This window comes from Geospiza fortis, unplaced genomic scaffold (genome assembly GCF_000277835.1).
Source record: "Geospiza fortis unplaced genomic scaffold, GeoFor_1.0 scaffold666, whole genome shotgun sequence".
NCBI lineage: Eukaryota > Metazoa > Chordata > Aves > Passeriformes > Thraupidae > Geospiza > Geospiza fortis.
The window spans coordinates 1,043,367-1,062,333 of record NW_005054470.1 but is presented as its reverse complement, the minus strand read 5'-3'; the positions used below and the strand labels follow the sequence as shown (position 1 = coordinate 1,062,333).

Sequence of the window (18,967 nt, the reverse complement as noted above, 5' to 3'; positions counted from 1 at the left end):
ATTTTTGACTGCTTTTTCATTACAATTCTGTCAATGAACACTTGAGATAGATAATAGGAGGAATCCAGTAGTAGAGGTTGTAACTGGCTTTTGAAAGATGTGAGAAAGATGTGAGAAACCAGTAAGTTCTGGAATTTTCTGCCCATGTGGCATTTCTTGTATAATTTATTTACACACTTCAGAAAAATATGTGAGAAGAGCTGCTGGAGGAAATTATTGACTGTTGGTTTAGAAAAATTACACATGAAATTAAAAATAAATCCTATCCCCTTCTGTCTGTGACCCTTATTATTCCACTGAATGGTTGGCATCTCTTGTCCTTTTTCCCCCTAAGTGTCCCAAAAAAGCATCAAACATTTATCTGAATAGCTGACTGTGTCTGTTTTAGGGAATACTGTACACAGCTCTGGAATATTTCAATTCTTTTCTCCATATGAGCTTTCAGCTTGGGATATTGTTATTAGTTCTTAGTGCCCCTTTATAAACATAAAAGATGTTAATTCTTTTTGGTTCAATCTTTACCTGTTTTTTTTGAGTAGAATCTTCTTTTAGTTCTTTATAGTAACCAGCAATCCCTCTGTCATGATAGCCCTATTTTCAGTGTCAGGCACTTAGTATAAAGGTTAATTAAATTTCTACTGGAGAAGAGCACTGTAGAATTTTGTTCTGCAGTTGGCTAGGAGATAAATTTGACAAGGATGGGTGAAGAGAAAGGTCTTACACTTGGCAATGCAGCAGCTGGCTTTTTCCACTTTGGAAACTGAATATGTCAATGCCTTGATAGATGTGGCTTTTAATTCCTTGGGAATTTCTCTTTCAACTTCATGAGAGACTCAAGTTCCCCCAAAGGTCTCTGACTTTCTTTCACTGTAGCCATTGAAGTGTGGCATAATTGGCAGGGGATGCTTTTTATAATGACTGGCTTGGTTCTCTTTCATGTTTGATAAATATTATTAAAAGACTCATTTCTGCTCATTTCTCTTAGCTGTAAGGGGGCAGTTAGATACATGTTCTTAGGAACCTGGGTAATTTTGACACAGGCTGTAAATGCTATCCCTTCATTGACATAATGCACGTAGTGTCTGTGTTCAGCAACAAACATTTGACAGGACAAAACCTCTGAAGAAATTATATTAAAAAGCTTTAATTTTAACCAAGAGCTCCAGAGTTACTTATGCTACTCAAGGTGATATGTCAGTAATTTGCCTCTGCAGCTGCTTGTGAATGATCTTATTTTCTTTAAATCCTCTTTCAGAGGGTATTTCTGCTACTTTTCTTCTCAAGGCCTATAATTGAAAATACATTCTAACCTCATGTTGCTCCACTGTCCTCCTACCACAGACTTTTTGCACTGACTTGTACCACCCTTAAATATATAAAGAAAAATAATCACTGTCCTAAAGTACTTTAAAATCCATGCAAAAGAGAATATAAAAGAGTTCATGTGACCCTGTTTTACTTGGTAGCTGCAAAAAGTGGGTTAATTTGTTTTAAACTGAAAACAAATCTGAAACCTAAACAACACTTGGAAGGGATTTCTGGGATTATGTATTTGATTTATACAATATGTGTGAGCACAATGCATGATTGGGATGTCATTGTGCTAAATATGTTGGAAAAAAAGATGATATATATATCTCAATAAAATCCTCTTTATCTTATTGAGAGGTCTCAGATGAGTTGCAGAACAGGTAGGAATCCATGAAAGCAGTGGTGGGAGTTACTGTATGCAGCTTCCAGTTGTCAAATGTTGGTCCTTCAAGTGCAATGCCCTGGTAGAAAACATGAAAATACTTCCTAATCTGATTTGTTGAAGGGCTTCGGTGCCTGAAAGCTTTCTTATCAACTCTGTCACTTAGTCTAATAAAAAATACTCCTCAAGACCATGTAGATTCTTAGAAAGTCTTGGCTACGACAGCGTTGCTTCCACTACATGTGATGGATTAAAATAGAGGCAGCAGGGAAACTGAATTAATCCATTTTGATTTTCATTTGCCTAATGGAAGATATACTTCTCCCCACTAAAATAGAGACCATAATACATATGTCTAAAATACATACCTAATTGCATTAGTTGGTTGGCCTTTATGCTGCCAACTTTTTTTTCCTTCATGTAAAAAACTGTGGCTCCGGTTGTTCTCCAGTGGGACAGAACTGACATGGAGACTTTGAACTTTTACAACTATCAGAATATATAACACTAGGGTAAACCAGAGTCGTCTTCTATGGCAGCTTATGTTCAGTTTAAACTTAAACCATCTTTCTCTTTTTCCTAGTCATGTGACTCTTCTTTCATTGCCTGCTGGGCCCCTGACATACCAGATCTTCCGCATGGAACTGAGGGAGATTGCATTGCTGTAAAATACTTCTCTTCCCTTTTTTTCCCCACTCTGGACCAGTTTGTGCCCTCTGTTAGGAAAACAGGCAAGGAAGATGATTTGATTTGCTCTGCAGATTTGCTCTGCACCATGCAAGGCTGAAAAAGATAAGTCTTTGGGTGAGATTGCTGTAGATTTAAGAAAATTGAGACATTAACTAGGTCGGTGTAGTTACATTGGATGAACAAAGGGTGTAACCATTCCCTTGAAGAGAGCACAATTGTACTGACCCCCATGCTTCTGAAGCACGGTTTGGAGGCACTCTTGATGCAATTCTAATCATCTTTGTCAATTTGTGGTAAGTTAGTTCCTTAGAAATTCTTTGTTCTGGTGGTTTGTGCTTATTAAAAACTAAGCACTATTGCAGTGTTCTGTGTATTTGTGTGTGTGTGTGCACAGGTTTACATGAGTAAGAGGTTCTCGAGTGCCTACCTGTAACTTTAAATAGAAACCCAAAATAAAAAAGGCTCTGCAGTCATTGCTATTTCATTATATCGGTGTTTCAAAGACTTTTAGCTTGATTTAAACATGAGGCATTTGTTTTTATCTGAAAGATTCATCACAAGTAGATTTTTGTGGTAGGAAAAAAGAGTAGTAGGAAAAGCAGAGGAGAATTATGCCTTCCCTTAACCCTCACCTCAAAGCCATGCTCTTTCATGGCATTTCTTTCTAATTTGTGTGGGCCTGTGTGCTTTGATCAATGGAAGTGTGAGAGGAGGGTGACGTGGGTGTGACTGCACTGGTCACATCTGTTTCAAAGGATCAGTTCTGTGTCAGTTCAGCAAGAACCAAATTGTTGCTTTCCTTTTTTCTTCCAACTTAAAGCCTATATCATTGCATTTACCATTAAGTTGTGAGAACAGGAAGAGTATGAAATATGCTACTAATTGGGTACCTTGATCTAGGGCTGCATATGTAAGCTTGGGTCCTGTTACTGAATGTGTGCCTTGCCTGGGCAGATTCCTGTGTCAGTTATGTGGATGTTCAGTGTGAACACCTGCGTAATTGAAAGCTAAACTGTCCACAGTATTTAGTTACATGACATTTTTTCCTCCCCAGGGCTCCCTTATAGATCAGTGTGCCTGACAGATAGCATTCAGTAAATGAGGCAGCTGCTTAATTTTTGTCATTGTTGTTCACTGCACAGTCCCTCTGAAATCCTGCGTGTTGCAAATTCTTCCATTAATAAAAACTGCATTCTTTCCTGCATGTCCTTTTTTGGCATACTTGGAAGTCTCACAAATGGGAGTTGACATACTGGGAAGTTTGTTTTTGTTTCCTGTACAAGGAGTTGAGACACAGCAACTTTTGTAAATCAGGGAAGAAATCTCCATCTGAGCCAATCTTCATCGGTTCCAGTTAGAACTTCAGAGTAGCCTAGACCAGTTTATTCACTTCAAATCTGACATTTTTACCTTTGATCATGGTTCAGCCAAGCCATCCCCTGCCAGTCAGGTTCTTTACACAAACTAATTTCATGTGCTTTGTAGATTGTGAAAGGATTAAGAAAAGAATCCCGAAGAAGCAAATTGCATCTGATCATGTAATCTCATTGTGTTTAATCCTGTAAATCACCTTGAACTATAAATTACTTCTAGTATGTCTTTTTTTTCTTTTCCTTCTTTTTTCTTTAGGTGTAACTTGACATAAAGGACTTTTATGGATGTAGGAATATAATAAACAACAAAAAATACAATTTAACTACTTCATTATTTTATTTTTTCAAAATAAAATTGACTTCCAAGATTCCATGCATTTATGTTGGCCAAGAAAGCAGTTTTGTAAACTGGAGGAGATACAGCTAGGTTCCAATAAATACATTGTTAATGGTTAATGTTCTTGTTAAGAAATCTGTTTCTATAGTAACTGCTTCAGATTGTCACTTCCTCTAGCATTTGGAATAGTACCAAAGCGAATTTCACACTGATGCTGCAAGGGACAAATCCTATGAGAGCTGCAGTGGATCACTGTGAGCAGTGAGCTTTATTTGGAATGGAGATGTATGAACACACACTCCAGTAACCAGAGAGCGTGTTTAAGAACTCCTTCTTCCTACCCTTTACTCTAATGGTCTGTGTGCACTTACTTTTTTCCTTCTACACAAAGACTAGTCCTCATTTGAATCTTATAACAAGGGCACACAAAATACATAGGTATGCTTAAGATTTTAAGTTTAACTATTGTGCATGTATATGCTACTAATTTTAAATGTCTGTGAAGAGATTCACCACACATGATATTCACTAATAAAGAGGGAGTCAACATGGGGCAAATGTCTGTGGCTCAAGCTTTAAACAAAGCCCAGGTGAGTTTTAAAGGGTGTGTTTGTCTTATCTTGTACTAATTGTGTTTCTTTGCTGAAACATAGTGAAAGCAGATTTTTCTTCTCTGTATAGAAGTGTGTATCAGGTGAAGTGGATGTTTTCAGTGGCTTGTATTCTGTTTCACTGCATGTTTGCCTCTGGTTTTGTTTGTCTCTTGAGTTGAGACTGGACCAAGGAAACTCTTGATCAAGTGAAGGCTGAACCTTTTTTAAGGACAGAGAAAAAGACTACAGAGAAGATATATTTTCTTTTTGGCAGCCACAGTTTCAGTGCTGGTGTAATTCTGAGAGACACAGAACTTTGTTTTTGCAAATGCGTATCTTTGCATGCAGTGAGCACTTGGGGTTATTACAGAAACTTCCTTCATGCATTATTTCTTTCCAGATGGACGAGATAAAAGGCAAAGACAGGGTGATTCTGGCTCTGGAGAAGGACCTTGGTGTCCAGGCAGGCCATACACAGAAACTGCTCCTTCAGAAAGAAGCCTTGGATGAGCAGCTTGTCCAGGTGAAGGAGGCAGAACGATACCACAGTAGTCCTAAGAGGGAGCTTCCTGCAGGAGTGGGAGATATCAGTGAGCTGATGGGAAGTCCGGTAAGAAAATGAAGTTTTCTCTGAAATTCAGCTCTGGAGAACTGCCTGGATGTTCACAGTGGTTTTGTGGTTACTACTAGGATGAATTAATGTTAAATGGCCTGGTGCTGCACTAAGCTGTTTTACTAATGATTTAAAAACTCCTTGGACCTCTTAAATTGCAAAGAATATTGAGAAATATGTAGATATAGAACTTGCAGAATTTACACTGTCATCTTGATCTGTGAACCTCAGTATTTTCTCACTGAAAATTTTCATTAATTGAGGAATATTTTAACCATTAGAAAATAGGTACTATACTTCTCAAAAACTGAGCCATGTGATTTTAATCTATGTCCTTTACACTCGAACTGTTTTAGCTGGGGGTAAAAAATCTGGTGAGAAGTAACCTGCTGTATATGAGATATTATTTACCTAGATATTTTTTTAAACTTTACATGCATTTCACAAGATGCTGTTCATGAAGCATTTTCCCAGGATGTTATTATTTAGTATTTCAGTTAATTATAGTAAGTTTTCCAGACACTGATGTATGAGTCTGTTTTAAACTTACAGTTGCTAAGCTATGATATTAAACTGTGGACAGTAAAATATTTTTTAAAAAGTAATTCTATAAATCTGTATGTTTTTGATGTAAAGGAGCAGCACCTGGATGAACGAGATGTGCGGAGATTTCAGTTAAAAATCGCTGAACTGAATGCTGTAATAAGAAAGCTGGAAGACAGAAATACTCTCCTAGCAGATGAAAGAAATGAACTGGTAAATTAATTAGTAATAACACAGATGGTGACTGGGAGGGCATCTTTATGGCAAAAGATTTAATGTTGGAAAGTCAGTGTTATAAATAATTTACGAATTAGTCCTGGTTGGCCTTAGTCAATTATATCTAAATGTAACAGAGATTTCTATACAAATTAATCTTGTGACCGTAGAAGACATGGATGGAATCTTTCCTGTTCCACAAAAATAAAAATTTACAGATTTGTTTTGGGGTCATAGTAATCAAATGAAGTGGTATGTTGCCTGTAGCACTGTGTAATGATGTTGTGTAAAACATGCATAATCCATGCACTTAAATTGCTTGATTCATCCATTTGAAATTTGTCTCTGTGACATGCTTATGCTATCTAGGAGTTAAAAAAGCTATCTTGTGCTAGTGATAAAAAATCTGCCATTTCTCAAGAGAAGTCTCTTAAGTAGGTGAAATTATCCTAGAAGAGGGATAGTAACTTACACAAAAAAGGATATGACATGAATTTTAAGAATTAATTTTATCAGCCTTTATCAGTACTTAATTGCTTGTACTGAGGTTAATGGTTAAAACTCCCATTGACTGCAATGGGAGGTGAGTTTCACAGCACGAATTTTTACACATGTCCTTTAATGCCCTAATTCTAGTGGCATAGAAAAGATTTTTCATTCTAAAAAGATGGAACCTATATATCTGATTCTAAAATTATGTTGAGGTCTAAAGTGGTGCCATGTGTCAGTCCTACAGATGAGCGAAACATTGACATCTTTGTGAAACATTGACATCTCCCTCCTTGTTAATCCTTTCTGTGGGCTTAAATAATTCAAAGCATCCCTGAAGAATGCAGAAGAATTTCAATGTATCTTTCAGTGTCCCTCTAGATGGAGGGCATGTATGACTCAGTCAAGTGCTCTTCTTGATTCTAGATTCAGTTACATAAGAAAAATATTTTGAAAGAGATGTAGAGCAGGTTTTATAGTATAAGACAATAGTACACATAAAATCAGTAGTATCAGCAAGGCCATGTGATTAAGCACTATGAAAAAAAGTTTTCTCAAGAATGAAATAGAAAACCAAATACTCAGTGAATTTATCTCAGGAAAACAAATATGATCTCTTTCTCATTTCCAGATAAAACTTAGCAAATTTAAAAATCTTTTGACTGAGAAAATTTTTTTTCCCAAAAAAACAACTCATGAACTAAAAACAGTGAAATAATAAATACACACAAATACAAGGAAGAGCAGTAATTTGCTTCACATAATTGTCTAACATTATAAAACCACAGGAGCAAAATTGAGCAGCTTGAAAATGTCAGCAAAATGCTGAGATTGAATCTGTGCCCTCTGGCTGACTTTCTCATTGCTCTAATTATGCATTAAGAGGAGGAAGAGTGTCCTCCTCTTAAGGGATGGCTAAAATGGTGAAAACAACTTGTCTAGAGACCTAGTTGGTCACAAGAAGCTTATATCTATTGAGATTAGTTCATAAAGAAATCACTATGGATCATCATAAGTGTTTGCCAAGAGCAAAATCCAGTGACCATATTTTGGTTTTTTTTGGCAGACAATGCAAAAATGTTTCATCTTACTTGCTTGGACTGCTGTAGTTCTTAGTTCAGCAGTGGTGTATGTCAGATGCCATTTGGCAGAAGAGCTAAACTTTCTGCATTAAGAAAAGCAAGTGGAAACACACCTATTTTTTCTTTCTTCAAAGGTAAACTAAAGCAGAGTTAACTTTGTTCCTTTGCCATTTATAGCTGAAACGTTCTCGGGAGACAGAAAGTCAGCTGAAGCCTTTGGTAGAAAAAAATAAGAGGATGAGCAAAAAAAATGATGATATGTTACAATGTATCCAGAGAATGGAAGAGAAAATAAAAAATTTATCGAGGGAAAATGTAGAGCTGGTAAGTAACCATCTGTGGTAAGTAACCATCTCCAACGTTGTGTTATGAGAGTACATTGGTCACAGGAACTTTGAGCTGGAAGTGCTCGTGAGGCTTTTATTCTAACGAACACATCAGTCCCCACAGTGGGATGGTGCAACTGTCAAATGCAGACAATACACCTCAAAACTGATACTCTAAATTCAGAGTGGCATGTGCTTTGTGTTGTATCAATTCACACGGATTAAGGGGAAGGAGCCCAGATAGATAAAATGTTTTTGCAGGCTGTAAAAAGCTGTGACTAAAAATTGGCTTTAATAAATACTGCTTTTATGATTAGAAGTCAGAACTGAATTTGAGTGCATGCACTATGCTAGATCACTGAGTTCACTTGTCTGCTAATTTTTTTTCCCAGACTGTTCTTTGATTCTATTCTAAAATATCTTATGTGAGAGATTAACACAGAGGCATTTAGAATGTGAGTTTTTTTTTGTTGAAAGAGGCCTTGTGTTGTACTGCAGTATGCACTGATGAGTTCAAAGAATTCTTGGTTGCTACATCACACAGGAGAGTTTTTCTCCTGTTGCAGCAAGACACTTTAAAACATTCTTTATGTTTTTTATTTTTGTAGAAAGAAAAGTTATCTGCACAACCAGCACTGAAGAGGCACACATCTTTGAATGATCTCAGCAGCACACGAGAGGAACAAGAAATTGAATTCCTTAGACTGCAAGTCAAAGAACAACAGCATGTTATTGATGATCTCACAGTGGTAATGTTTATGACTGGTATACACATGTGCATGCACACACATCTATAGGCAAGCTAAAGATTGGAGAGGAATGTTTTAACTCCAGTTGTAGTAGTGATATAGAGATACTTTGGTGTCAAAGGGTTGTTGTTTTTCCTCAGGTAGTGATTGAATTTTTTTGGAATGTGTATGAATCTTTGTATTAAAAATATTTACCTATTAAGAGCTGCTTGTGAAAAAAGGTGCATGATCAGCCTTACTTACAAAACTGGCTGTCAACAAATGAGGTACTTGAGTAAAGGAGGCTTTCCAAAAGTTAATGACTAAAATGTGTTGGATGCAAACCCAAGCACTCCCCTGATCTAGAAGTTCTCCTAAAAGGAGGAAACATGGTGTCATTAATTTCACCTGGTTGAGCATCTCTAGCTGAGCTGGCCATACAAGCTGTATTTTAAAAAGATGGGGAGAACTCTGTGTGGTTCCTCAAACCAAAGGCAGCAGCATGGTTTAGGATTAGAATTGCCCAGCTGCTGCCCTCTGACTCAGAAGGCTTCTGAAGGTGATGCTCATGGATGTTTGCAGTGTTTGATGTTTGCAGGAACCCTTCAAGTTGTGTTTGAGTGTTTGATGAGGAATATTTCAAGTTGTGTTAGAGGTGTCTAGTGCTATTTAGTGCAATTTGTGATAAACCCTTCTGGTGCTGGCAGAAATTTGCACATAATCTCTGAGAGACCCTTGCCATTCTGGAGCAGCATCTGGAACTCAGGCAGACTCAGACATCTCAAATGGCACTACTGACTGCTGCAAAATGATAAAAAGAATTTAAAAGCCTTCTGCCTAAGTAGAAAATTAAAGAATTGGATACATAATTGAAAAGAAAAATAGAAGATCCAAAAAGGAAAAAGAAGAAGGTGTGTTATTACTGTATGTGGAGCATTGTCTCAGTTCCTGGCAGTTCCTCTGAGATTTTGGCCCAGGATTTTTCTCTGAAATCAGTGCCAAAGTTGGATGTCTGTGTGCATTCCCCAGTGTCCCAGTGTTCCAAGCAGTAGGATGTTTCTCAGATGCTGTGATGTAGGGTCTGGTCCACAGAGTGATGCTGCTTTAGCTTCCAAGTAAAACTGCATAGGAAGGGATGGTGATATGACATTAGATGTGCAGTATATGGCAGATAAAATCTCACTTATATTTCAGTGCAAAGTGGGCATGAGAGGACTCTCTTTTTACTGTCTCAGCTAGTGATATGAGGAAATATATTGTATCCTGACTTTGGTCAAATAATATTAACTTGTGTTTAGTGTAAAAGTAAAATAAATAAATATTTTAAAATATTGTTTCATTTTTGCTTCGTTTCCTACTTACAGATACTATTCCACTTGCAGAAATTACTTAAATTTTTAACTAGGACACTTCTTTGGTTCCAATACAAAGTAACTGAGCCTTTGCCTTCGATGTGAATGCAGTGGAATTCTGCACACTGTTGCTTTTGAGCTCTCTTTTCTGGCCCAAATCACACTTCTACAGACTACAAACGTATCATAGTTACCAAGAACGACCCAGATGTCCCATATCTGATTAATATAAAAAGAATCAGCTTAACTCCAGCTGAGAGCAATATGATACATGGAAATAAGAGCAGTAGTCTTAGGCAGTAGGGTTGTGTGAACTGATTAACAGTGTCATCTGTAGGGTATCTTTGATGCTGTTAAAACCTTGTCAACATGACTTTTCTCACAACAGGGTGTTCTGGTCAGTTCTTAAAAGGAAAGCTGTCAAGGTAAACTCAGATGACTGCAAAAGATGCCTAGTGGCTTCTAACTGGCATTATTATTGTTCTGGTTGCTTGATTTATGTTGAAGAAGTCAATTAAGCAGTCTTCTTACAAACAAGACTAGAAACAGGAAGACTGGGATTTTGGAAGTGTTTGTTCATTCTGCACTGCATTTGTTTGGACACCTGCTTGGGAGGCAGAATACCCCACTTAAAGCAGGAAATGTGCCTTAAATGGATGTCTGAGAAGAGAGCATTCTTCTTTAACAGTATAAAATTCAGCTGTCTGTTTTTTTAAGCTTAAAATGTTATATTATTCTGCAGCTTGAAATACCTGCACCATTCTACCTTGGCAGTCATTACTTTTCTTTATTTTTCAAACCACATGTATTCAAGGTGCTGTGTAAGTTGTTGTATTTCTCTCAGTTATTTTGCATTTTCCAACACTTATTTCCTGGAACAATGTGCTGATAAATAATTTTGTTGTGATTTCTACTGTGAGCTTCCTATTTTTCCAGTTTCTGAACTGAATGCAAAGCAAATAACTGAATAGAATAATACCATGCAGTGAGCAATAACTGCTAAAGAAGCGCTTGGAACTGCAATCTGTCTTTTAAAAATAGAGGTGCTGCAGACAAAGATGCAGAGCTAAGGAAAGAATCAGAAAAAAGCAAGAAGACAGAGCACCTGCCTCCTGTGTTGTTGGGGTTTTTTTGGCTTGCTCCTTTGCATTTTTTTACCTTCTCTTCCTCCTCTTCTCCTTTGGAATTTGAGGCAGTATTCTTGGATTTAGACAAACATAAATCTTGCATTTGCAGCCATGACCTCCTAATGTCATGGTATAGTTTATTGTGATCTTGCACCAAAACTGGAGTAGAAAAAAGACAGCAACTAAGCTGACAGAGACTGAGAGTGCCTTTGGATTTGAGACTTTTGCCCTACAAGGATAAGTCAGATGTAACACTGTATCTGCATATGCATGCTTGTATATCACAATATGTCTGATATAATAACTTTTAATTACTAAGACTGGACTAATTTTTGGCTACCGACCTGCTGCTTCAGGATGGTTGGACACTGGAGTGACACTCTGAATTCTGTTTCCGTAGTGAGCTTCTTGGTAAAAGAGTCAAAAGAACTGTCAGAAATCTGTGCTCAGTATTTAACAAAGCCTTTTCTTGCCAACTTCCCATCAAATGCGTGGCTGAAGGTTTGTTTGCTAAAGGCATAAAGCTACAGTGCAGTGTGGTGTAACATGGTGTTAATCAAAAGGATAAAGACATCATGTTAGCTTTACCAGAGGCTTAAAGAAAATGTTAATGGTATTTCTCTGTGTTAGACATATCTAAGTATAGTTTTAAAACAAACCCATACCAAAATGTTCTCTTTCCTTCTAGGAAAGAGAACGGTTATTGCGGTCTAAAAAACAGAGGAGGAAAAGTCTGAAGCCTCCAAAGGTGAGCAAACCTTCGGTTTTTCGTGCATTTCTGTTGCTGTGAACAACACCTCTTTCTGCCTGAATTGAATACTTTAAATAAATACTGAATTTAAATACTGGCTGAATTTAAAGCTCTGCTTAATGAGAAAAATCCATATAATTCTTCTGCTGACACTTCCTGGTAAGTGCTTCATTTTTTAGGGTAATTCAAGAGTTTTATACTTCACACAAATAATGTTTTGGGGTTTGTTTTAAATAAAAAATAAAACTACACTTTTAGCCACTGTAGCCTAAATATTCAAGTGGCTCGAGGCATAATGATTTAATGGCTTGAAACAACTACTATTTCAAAGGACAAATATTCAACCTGTTTCAAAGAACATACCCCCTTTAAACTACTTGTACCAACACAGGGCTAAATCACAATTAAAGAATAACTCATGCTGGGCATGTTACTGAAATAATCTTTTGGTATGTGATATGCAAGTAGTAAGACAATTCCAAATGTTATGCGTTAATAACTAATACAGGATTCTAGACAAAAATTCAGATTATAAAAGCAGAGAAGTTTTGCTTCAGAAAGTACCCTAAAGTTTCTTGTAATGTGCTAAAAGTAATTTGCTGAATAATGTTTTTTGTGAAGTTGAACATTAGCAGCCCGGAGCATGTGTGTGGGAGGTGGGAAATGGAGTAAGAGGGGAAAAAATGGAAATGAAGAGTGGAGCTATCATTATCATCTATATAGTAGCTTAAGATATATTCTGTTATAAATGGGTGCCTTGTGTCAGTGCGTTCTGCATAGTCTATTCCTGGTAACCTCCAGGTGGTGCTTTTTTATTGCTCTGCACTCTAATGCCTATATTCTGAAAAATTTATCCTTTGGGACTCTCTATTTCACTGGTAGTTTCTTCAAATTCTGTTTCTAATAATGATGTGTCTTTTACATAGGAAAAAAAGAAAAAAATCAGAAGTAACAATAGATCCTGCCAAATATATTTGCAGCAACTGTAAACCATTCTTTCTTGATGTAGTGTAACTGGAAATTTGCGTTTTGAGAGGGATTTTAAAAAAAGAACGCAAAAGTAAATATATATCAATGTATGTAACTTATACTGTACTTTTTATAGTTTTCTCTAATTATTGGCCTTTATCTGATTGTAAGTCAAATGTGTAAGATCATTTGCTAAATTGTAAAATTCCTCATGAAACAAAGCTAGTTAAGTCAATTTTTAGATGTTGGTAACTAGTGATGAGAATTTCCATAGGCTGAAAGCTTCAATAAATATGCATTTATGTCTTGAAAGTGCTCTGTGTTAGTAGAACTTCAGCTGACGCAGGTGCCACCTGATGTGTCTTGAGCAACCTGATACTTTTGTGGTCTCTTCTTCTTTTCCTTATCAACCAAAGCAAGGATTGGAGAGAATGGGCATTAACCATTAAAAATTTTGTGGCAATGCTATTTTCTGTTTGCTAAGACTGTGATAATATGGGGAATTCTGCTGAGTATACTGCAAGAATTGTATGTGTATGGGCAGCAGAGTTAGTAGGGGTGTGATTCTTATTTAGGGTATAAAAAGAAAGAAAGAAAGGGTATAAAAATCAGAAAGAACAAATTAATCAATAGCAGGCATTTCTGCTACAAATTATTCCATCGCCTATCCATTAGCTCTTCAGTGGCTGTGGTGACCATTTGAAATTCTATGTGATGCTATCTCCTGAAAGGAAAAGCAGGACTATAAAACAAAAACAAGTGAAAAAAGAGAAGGTTATGAGAGAAGAGTGAATGGGATTGTATGTACTATAGTAGTTACACCACATATACACACTAGTTAATATAGTTAATTTATAACTGTATTTAAACTTTCTAAATGAGCTAATTCCTTAAGGAATGTAAGAAGTAATCAATAATACTACTGTGCCATTACCTGCCAATGGATAAACCCGTATTTACATTTATATGCAGCGTTGACTCATAGTTCAACTGCAATTGGTGTTAACTTCTAAGAATCCAATCCTGGCTGATTTCCTTCCAGGCCACCTGTGTGATCCTGTGAGGATCAAAATCCTAAAAGGAAGCTGTGTTTCCCACCATTAATTTAAACAATCTATGTGGAATGAGTTGCTCACTCAGATGAGCTGGGATTTTGCCATTTCATCACCTCTGTTTTTACAGCCTATATCAGGAATCCAGAAGAAAATTGTGGAATTTATTTATCCAACTGTTGCAAATGCTGGTTAGATGTCACTAATGGACATGAGATACAGACATCTGTATGGTAACATAAAGTGGTTGGAAGTAGATATCTAAATAGGACATAGGAGTTTTGGCCTAAAATTGCCTGGTTTTCTCCACAGACTATAAAAGCAGTCTAAGATGAGTTGTTTTATATGTAGACATGCACAGCATTAGTGTATTTCTGGCTATTATCTGTACAGGATTTTAATCTCATACAGATTATATAACCTGTATAGAATAGTAGTGAAATTATATGTTAACCTGTCCTTGGAAAAAGAAATTGCTGATCTAAGTCTTTGGCTTTGCTTTTCTAAGGTTTGTTAAATGTAAAATTAGGGTTAACACAGTGAACTAACAAGTTTGGCTGGTGAGTTGTATCTATTTCCAGATGTGTCCCATTCCTTGTGACAAAGTGAAGGAGGAAATAATTCATTAGAATGAGGTTTCATGAAAATAGTCAGATAAGCTCATTTTGGAAGGTATAGAATGATTCCTTTTTTTGTTCTAATAACGAGGAACGTGGTGCCAGGGTGAAGATTTACACTCATCTGTTGCAGATTTTCTTAAATGGGTGCTTTTAAGACTCCAGCTTCCTTCATTCCTGTGATGGTCTGACTGCAGAGAGTCTGTGGTGGTTTTCTAATGAGTCTGTGGTTGTTTTCTAATGAGTATTTTCCTGACATTTGTTTATCTGGAACAGAATCCATGGAATGCCTTCCTCCATCTTTGAGGCATCTTGTGTGAATGATTTGCCAGTAGCCTTTACAGCCCTGAACATCAGTTCAGCTGAGAAGCTTCTGACAATTCTGTATTTCTTGGTTTTGTAATTAGCTATCAGTGTTACTTCTGCAGCTCTGTAGGTGCACTAGGTTACTGTTGCTACTGGAGCTTTCACTGAGCACTCTTTTAATTCCCAAGGAGTCCATGGAACAATGCTGGCAGCTGGTTCAGGCTCCCCAAGGAAAGGAGCAGCAAACTGGGATGGGTATTATAGCCCATGTGCTTGCAGGGTCTTCAGAGGAGTGATTAGTGACTATATAGTCAGGTACCTGGTTTTTTCCAAGGTGCTTTTTAATTTTTTTTTCAATTTTTATTGTGAAATAGCCAAGAAACTTCAGAAGCAGTATTTTTTATATTTTGTTTATTTTTGACATGTGGAATGGAGGTACATTCACTCCATGATGGATGGAGTCATGCATTTGAAAGTAAGACATATTTACCCGGCTTATTTGGTAACTGCAGGACTCTCTGGATTGTGCCTTTTTTTAAGCTTTAATAAATGAACTGTATTTGCCATAGTTGAAAGCCTGCACACTGGTGTGATGGAGTTCATATTTCTTGTTTTATATTTTTCTTTTTTTCTCTGCCTCTGTGCCTTGGTGTGCCTTTATTTTTCTGGCTGCCAAGAAATGACATATAAACATGAAGGTAAGAAATTACTGATGAGCACATCTGATTGCATTACAAGGAAATGTATCTTGGATCTTTTTCATCATGTTTGATTAGATCTCTTAAAATGAGATATTTAAATGTAAAATGAAACTACTTTACCAACAGAGAAATCAGATTATATTGAAATTTGCATATAATGTAGTTTATGTGTCACTATTGATTTATAGGAGCCTAAACTTTCATGTTTACTGAGCACCATAATTCAGTAGAAGTATTAATACTTGAGTTACAAAGACCTAATGCATAATTTTACTTTAAATTTATGTGAAAACATCGCTATAAATCCACATGAAAAATACTTGCTATTAAATGCATGGCATTTAATAGTAGTCAGCGGAAATTAGAATTCAAATCAGAATTTTTCTCCAATTTACATGACTATTTTCTCAGTTAAGAAGTTGTGTTTTAGAAATAAGAAATGTGCAAACAAATATAAAGCAATCTCTAAGTTGTTAATTCAGAATGTTCCAATTTTTAAAAAAGTTTGAATGAAACTTGAATAACATGGTTTATATAGGTACAAAAATCCAGTGAGTATTGTGCATTTCTGTATGCATTTCAGAAACAATTGTGGTTCAACTTTTGAGGCATGTGTGGAATCTCCCTTGGAGTTGATATATTTATTGATGCTTTATTGATTGTTTATTAACTACAACTTTATCACTCACATGTCTTTTGTTCGAGTATTTTTTTTATTTTTTTTTCTCTCTACAACTGTTCCCTTGTGAATTAATTTGTTTTGGTTTTGCTGTGAATCAGTTCTTGTAGTTGGTTGTTTCAGATATTAGATGATCAACAGTAAAACTGGCTATTTTATAATTATGTCATGAAGCAATTCATACATGTGCAGGTAATATACAATAATTTAAATACCTTATCCCTATTGCTATGGAACAGATCTGCTTCACAAAATGATAAATATACAGCTTTTCTAAAAATGAAGGAGTCTTAAAAATAAATCATTCACTTGTGAACTCCAAATATTACAGGTAGTCTTTACAGCATTTAAAAGCTTCTGACATTTAACTCTCCTTTAAGTGTTGGGTTTTTTTACTGTGATGGGAAATACTAAGGGTTTTTTTTTCAGAATTCCCTCATATCTAATAATCAAGTGGTTTATTTATTGATATGTATATATTTTCCCCCTACTTTTGCTACAAGTGAAATGGTCAAATTATTTTTCACAAGAATGATATTGCTTTAAATATTTTCTCCAGCCTATATACCTTTATTTAAAATCAAAATCACTGCTGTTTTGCTAATTTGTTTTCATTTCTTGAAATGGCATGGGTGGGCGTGTGCATGCAGGGTTAAAGGAAGACATGTATTTGACCTGAGTTACCTGAAAGGGACTGTACAGCAGAGATGTAGCAAAAAAATCCCGTAGGTAGGTAGTTTAGTTCAGCTACTGCTGACCCTTATGGTAGTGTGATCTCTGTGCCATATGATAATAAACTGGAGATTTGTTCTCCATCTTTTGCAAGTCCCTTCTGCCAGCCTTTGCAAAGTCAAGACTTGACACTTACTTTACCCGCCATCTTTAGTTCCATAAAATGTACCTTCTTGTTTATGAAACTGTATCTGCAGATCAGTTTGGAGTCAGGAGAGTGAGTTGTGCTGGCTACTCAGGTTGTAAATTTGTCTTCCTTACAACTTGAAGTAGCACCATTTCTTTAGCCCTATTTTCAACTTGCAATATTTCTAGTATTACCGTTACATGGTTGTAAGGTGCAACCAGTATTCCATGGGGAAGAAGATCTGGATGGACCAGATCTCCTAAGGACTAATAACCCCTTATGTTTTTTAGTAAGCCTTTGAACTTAAAGAGAACTCTGAAATGGTTTTAATTTGAGTGAGAGTAAATACATTAGCTTTCTGGATAAGTCTTTGTATTTTTAGAATTGAGCTTAAACCTATTCCTTGTGCCCTTTGTTTTGTTAAGTAGGGCAGAAAGGTGAACTGGTGAATGCTGGAGGAAAGGATTAGATTATCCCAGGGAACTGTTTGTCTTAAGCACCTTGGACATAGCTCTGCCTGGTGGAAGATCATAGTTCTTCCTGAACAAGTGAGGAAAGAGTAATGTCCTTCCAGCACTGTGGCACTATAACTGTGATCTTATGAATTCACAAAGTAGTGGTCTAGTAGCTTGCAAAAGGAAATTTGTTTCTCAAGGTTGTTTGGAAGCTGTTTGCCTTTTGTGCTGCATCATATTTATCTGTATGCATATGGATACACACAGTCTGTTCAGAAAAGATATGGCTTTTTGGGTTTCTGAATGAGAATTTTTAAGTACTGTTTGAAGGAGTCTTCTTAAGTGAAGCAGTTGAGTGTTTCAGAACATGACCTTGGAGCTGCATTTGGCAGTTTGAGTGGAATTAGCTGTACTGTGAAACTATTATGGACTTGTTCAGCTTATGAGTGATGAGGTTGTGACCTGGTGGTCTGTGGTGACCAGGCAATGGAGCACATGGTGTCATGCATGCAGGCAAAAAGTCACACCTACAGGCTTGAGTTTTTGGTACCTCTTAAATCAAAACAGAGTATTTTGACTGCTGATGAGAGCTGTGCTGAACCAAAAGAATATAGTGAGCATTATTAGGGCTTTGTGAGAAAGAGAAGGCCATACTTATGTAAATATACTGGAAAAAAAAATCTCTAAGGTTAGGTAAGTCTGGAAAACTGCAAGGAAAGATCAGTATTTGGAAATCATCATGAGAGAGGGCATTATAGTTAAAACTTTTCAGTACCTTGAATTAAAATGATTGATAACAATTCTTTGCTGAAATGTAGGATTCGTGATGTTTGGAGCTAATAACAACTGATAATTTCTAATCCTTATGGCTATTTTAATCAACAAGCTATTATCTTCTCATAGACAACCTCTGACATGTATTTGAAAAAGACCCAAACAGCAAACTGTGACATCAGGATCTGTGCTTCAGTATCAAGCAGTGGCAAAACACGTAGAGATCTTTCTTCATCTTCTTGCAGCCACCACTCTCCACTGCCCTCTCTGTCTAGGCTGCTTCATAACCTGAATCCATTTTTCAGCAACACCCTTTAAAAAAATATTTTCAGTTTTCTTGCTTCTCTGAAATTGTGTTGGATTTGTGTGGTGTAAGAAGTTATGCTTTCTATTGATTTATAACAGTTAAAAACCTTTTTTTCTAGTTAAATTTATAAACAATTTTTTAAACAGTTGAATTTCCATGGAAATATGCTGCTTTCTGTGACTATGTTTATTAGAAAAAAAAATCACATTTTTCACAAATGATACTGTACTAATTTCCACTAGCTACTCATTTTCTCTAACTTTCTCTAAGCATGCATTTAATTGATAATGTTGTGTAAAATTTTTTATATCTGCAGTGCAATGCTGCTTTTTCCT

General features: G+C 36.3%; 1 protein-coding gene across 2 annotated transcripts in view; it reads left to right on the top strand.

The window, feature by feature from the left end:
• The window catches only part of JAKMIP1 (janus kinase and microtubule interacting protein 1), a 144,540-nt gene that overhangs the window by 80,066 nt on the left and 45,507 nt on the right, over positions 1 to 18,967 (top strand). For both annotated transcript variants that reach the window (XM_031062839.1, XM_014309939.2), the window contains exons 5-9: positions 5,087 to 5,296; positions 5,936 to 6,055; positions 7,807 to 7,953; positions 8,564 to 8,704; positions 11,851 to 11,910. In XM_031062839.1, the coding sequence (XP_030918699.1) occupies positions 5,087 to 5,296; positions 5,936 to 6,055; positions 7,807 to 7,953; positions 8,564 to 8,704; positions 11,851 to 11,910 (678 nt within the window). The remainder of the gene's footprint in view (positions 1 to 5,086; positions 5,297 to 5,935; positions 6,056 to 7,806; positions 7,954 to 8,563; positions 8,705 to 11,850; positions 11,911 to 18,967) is intronic.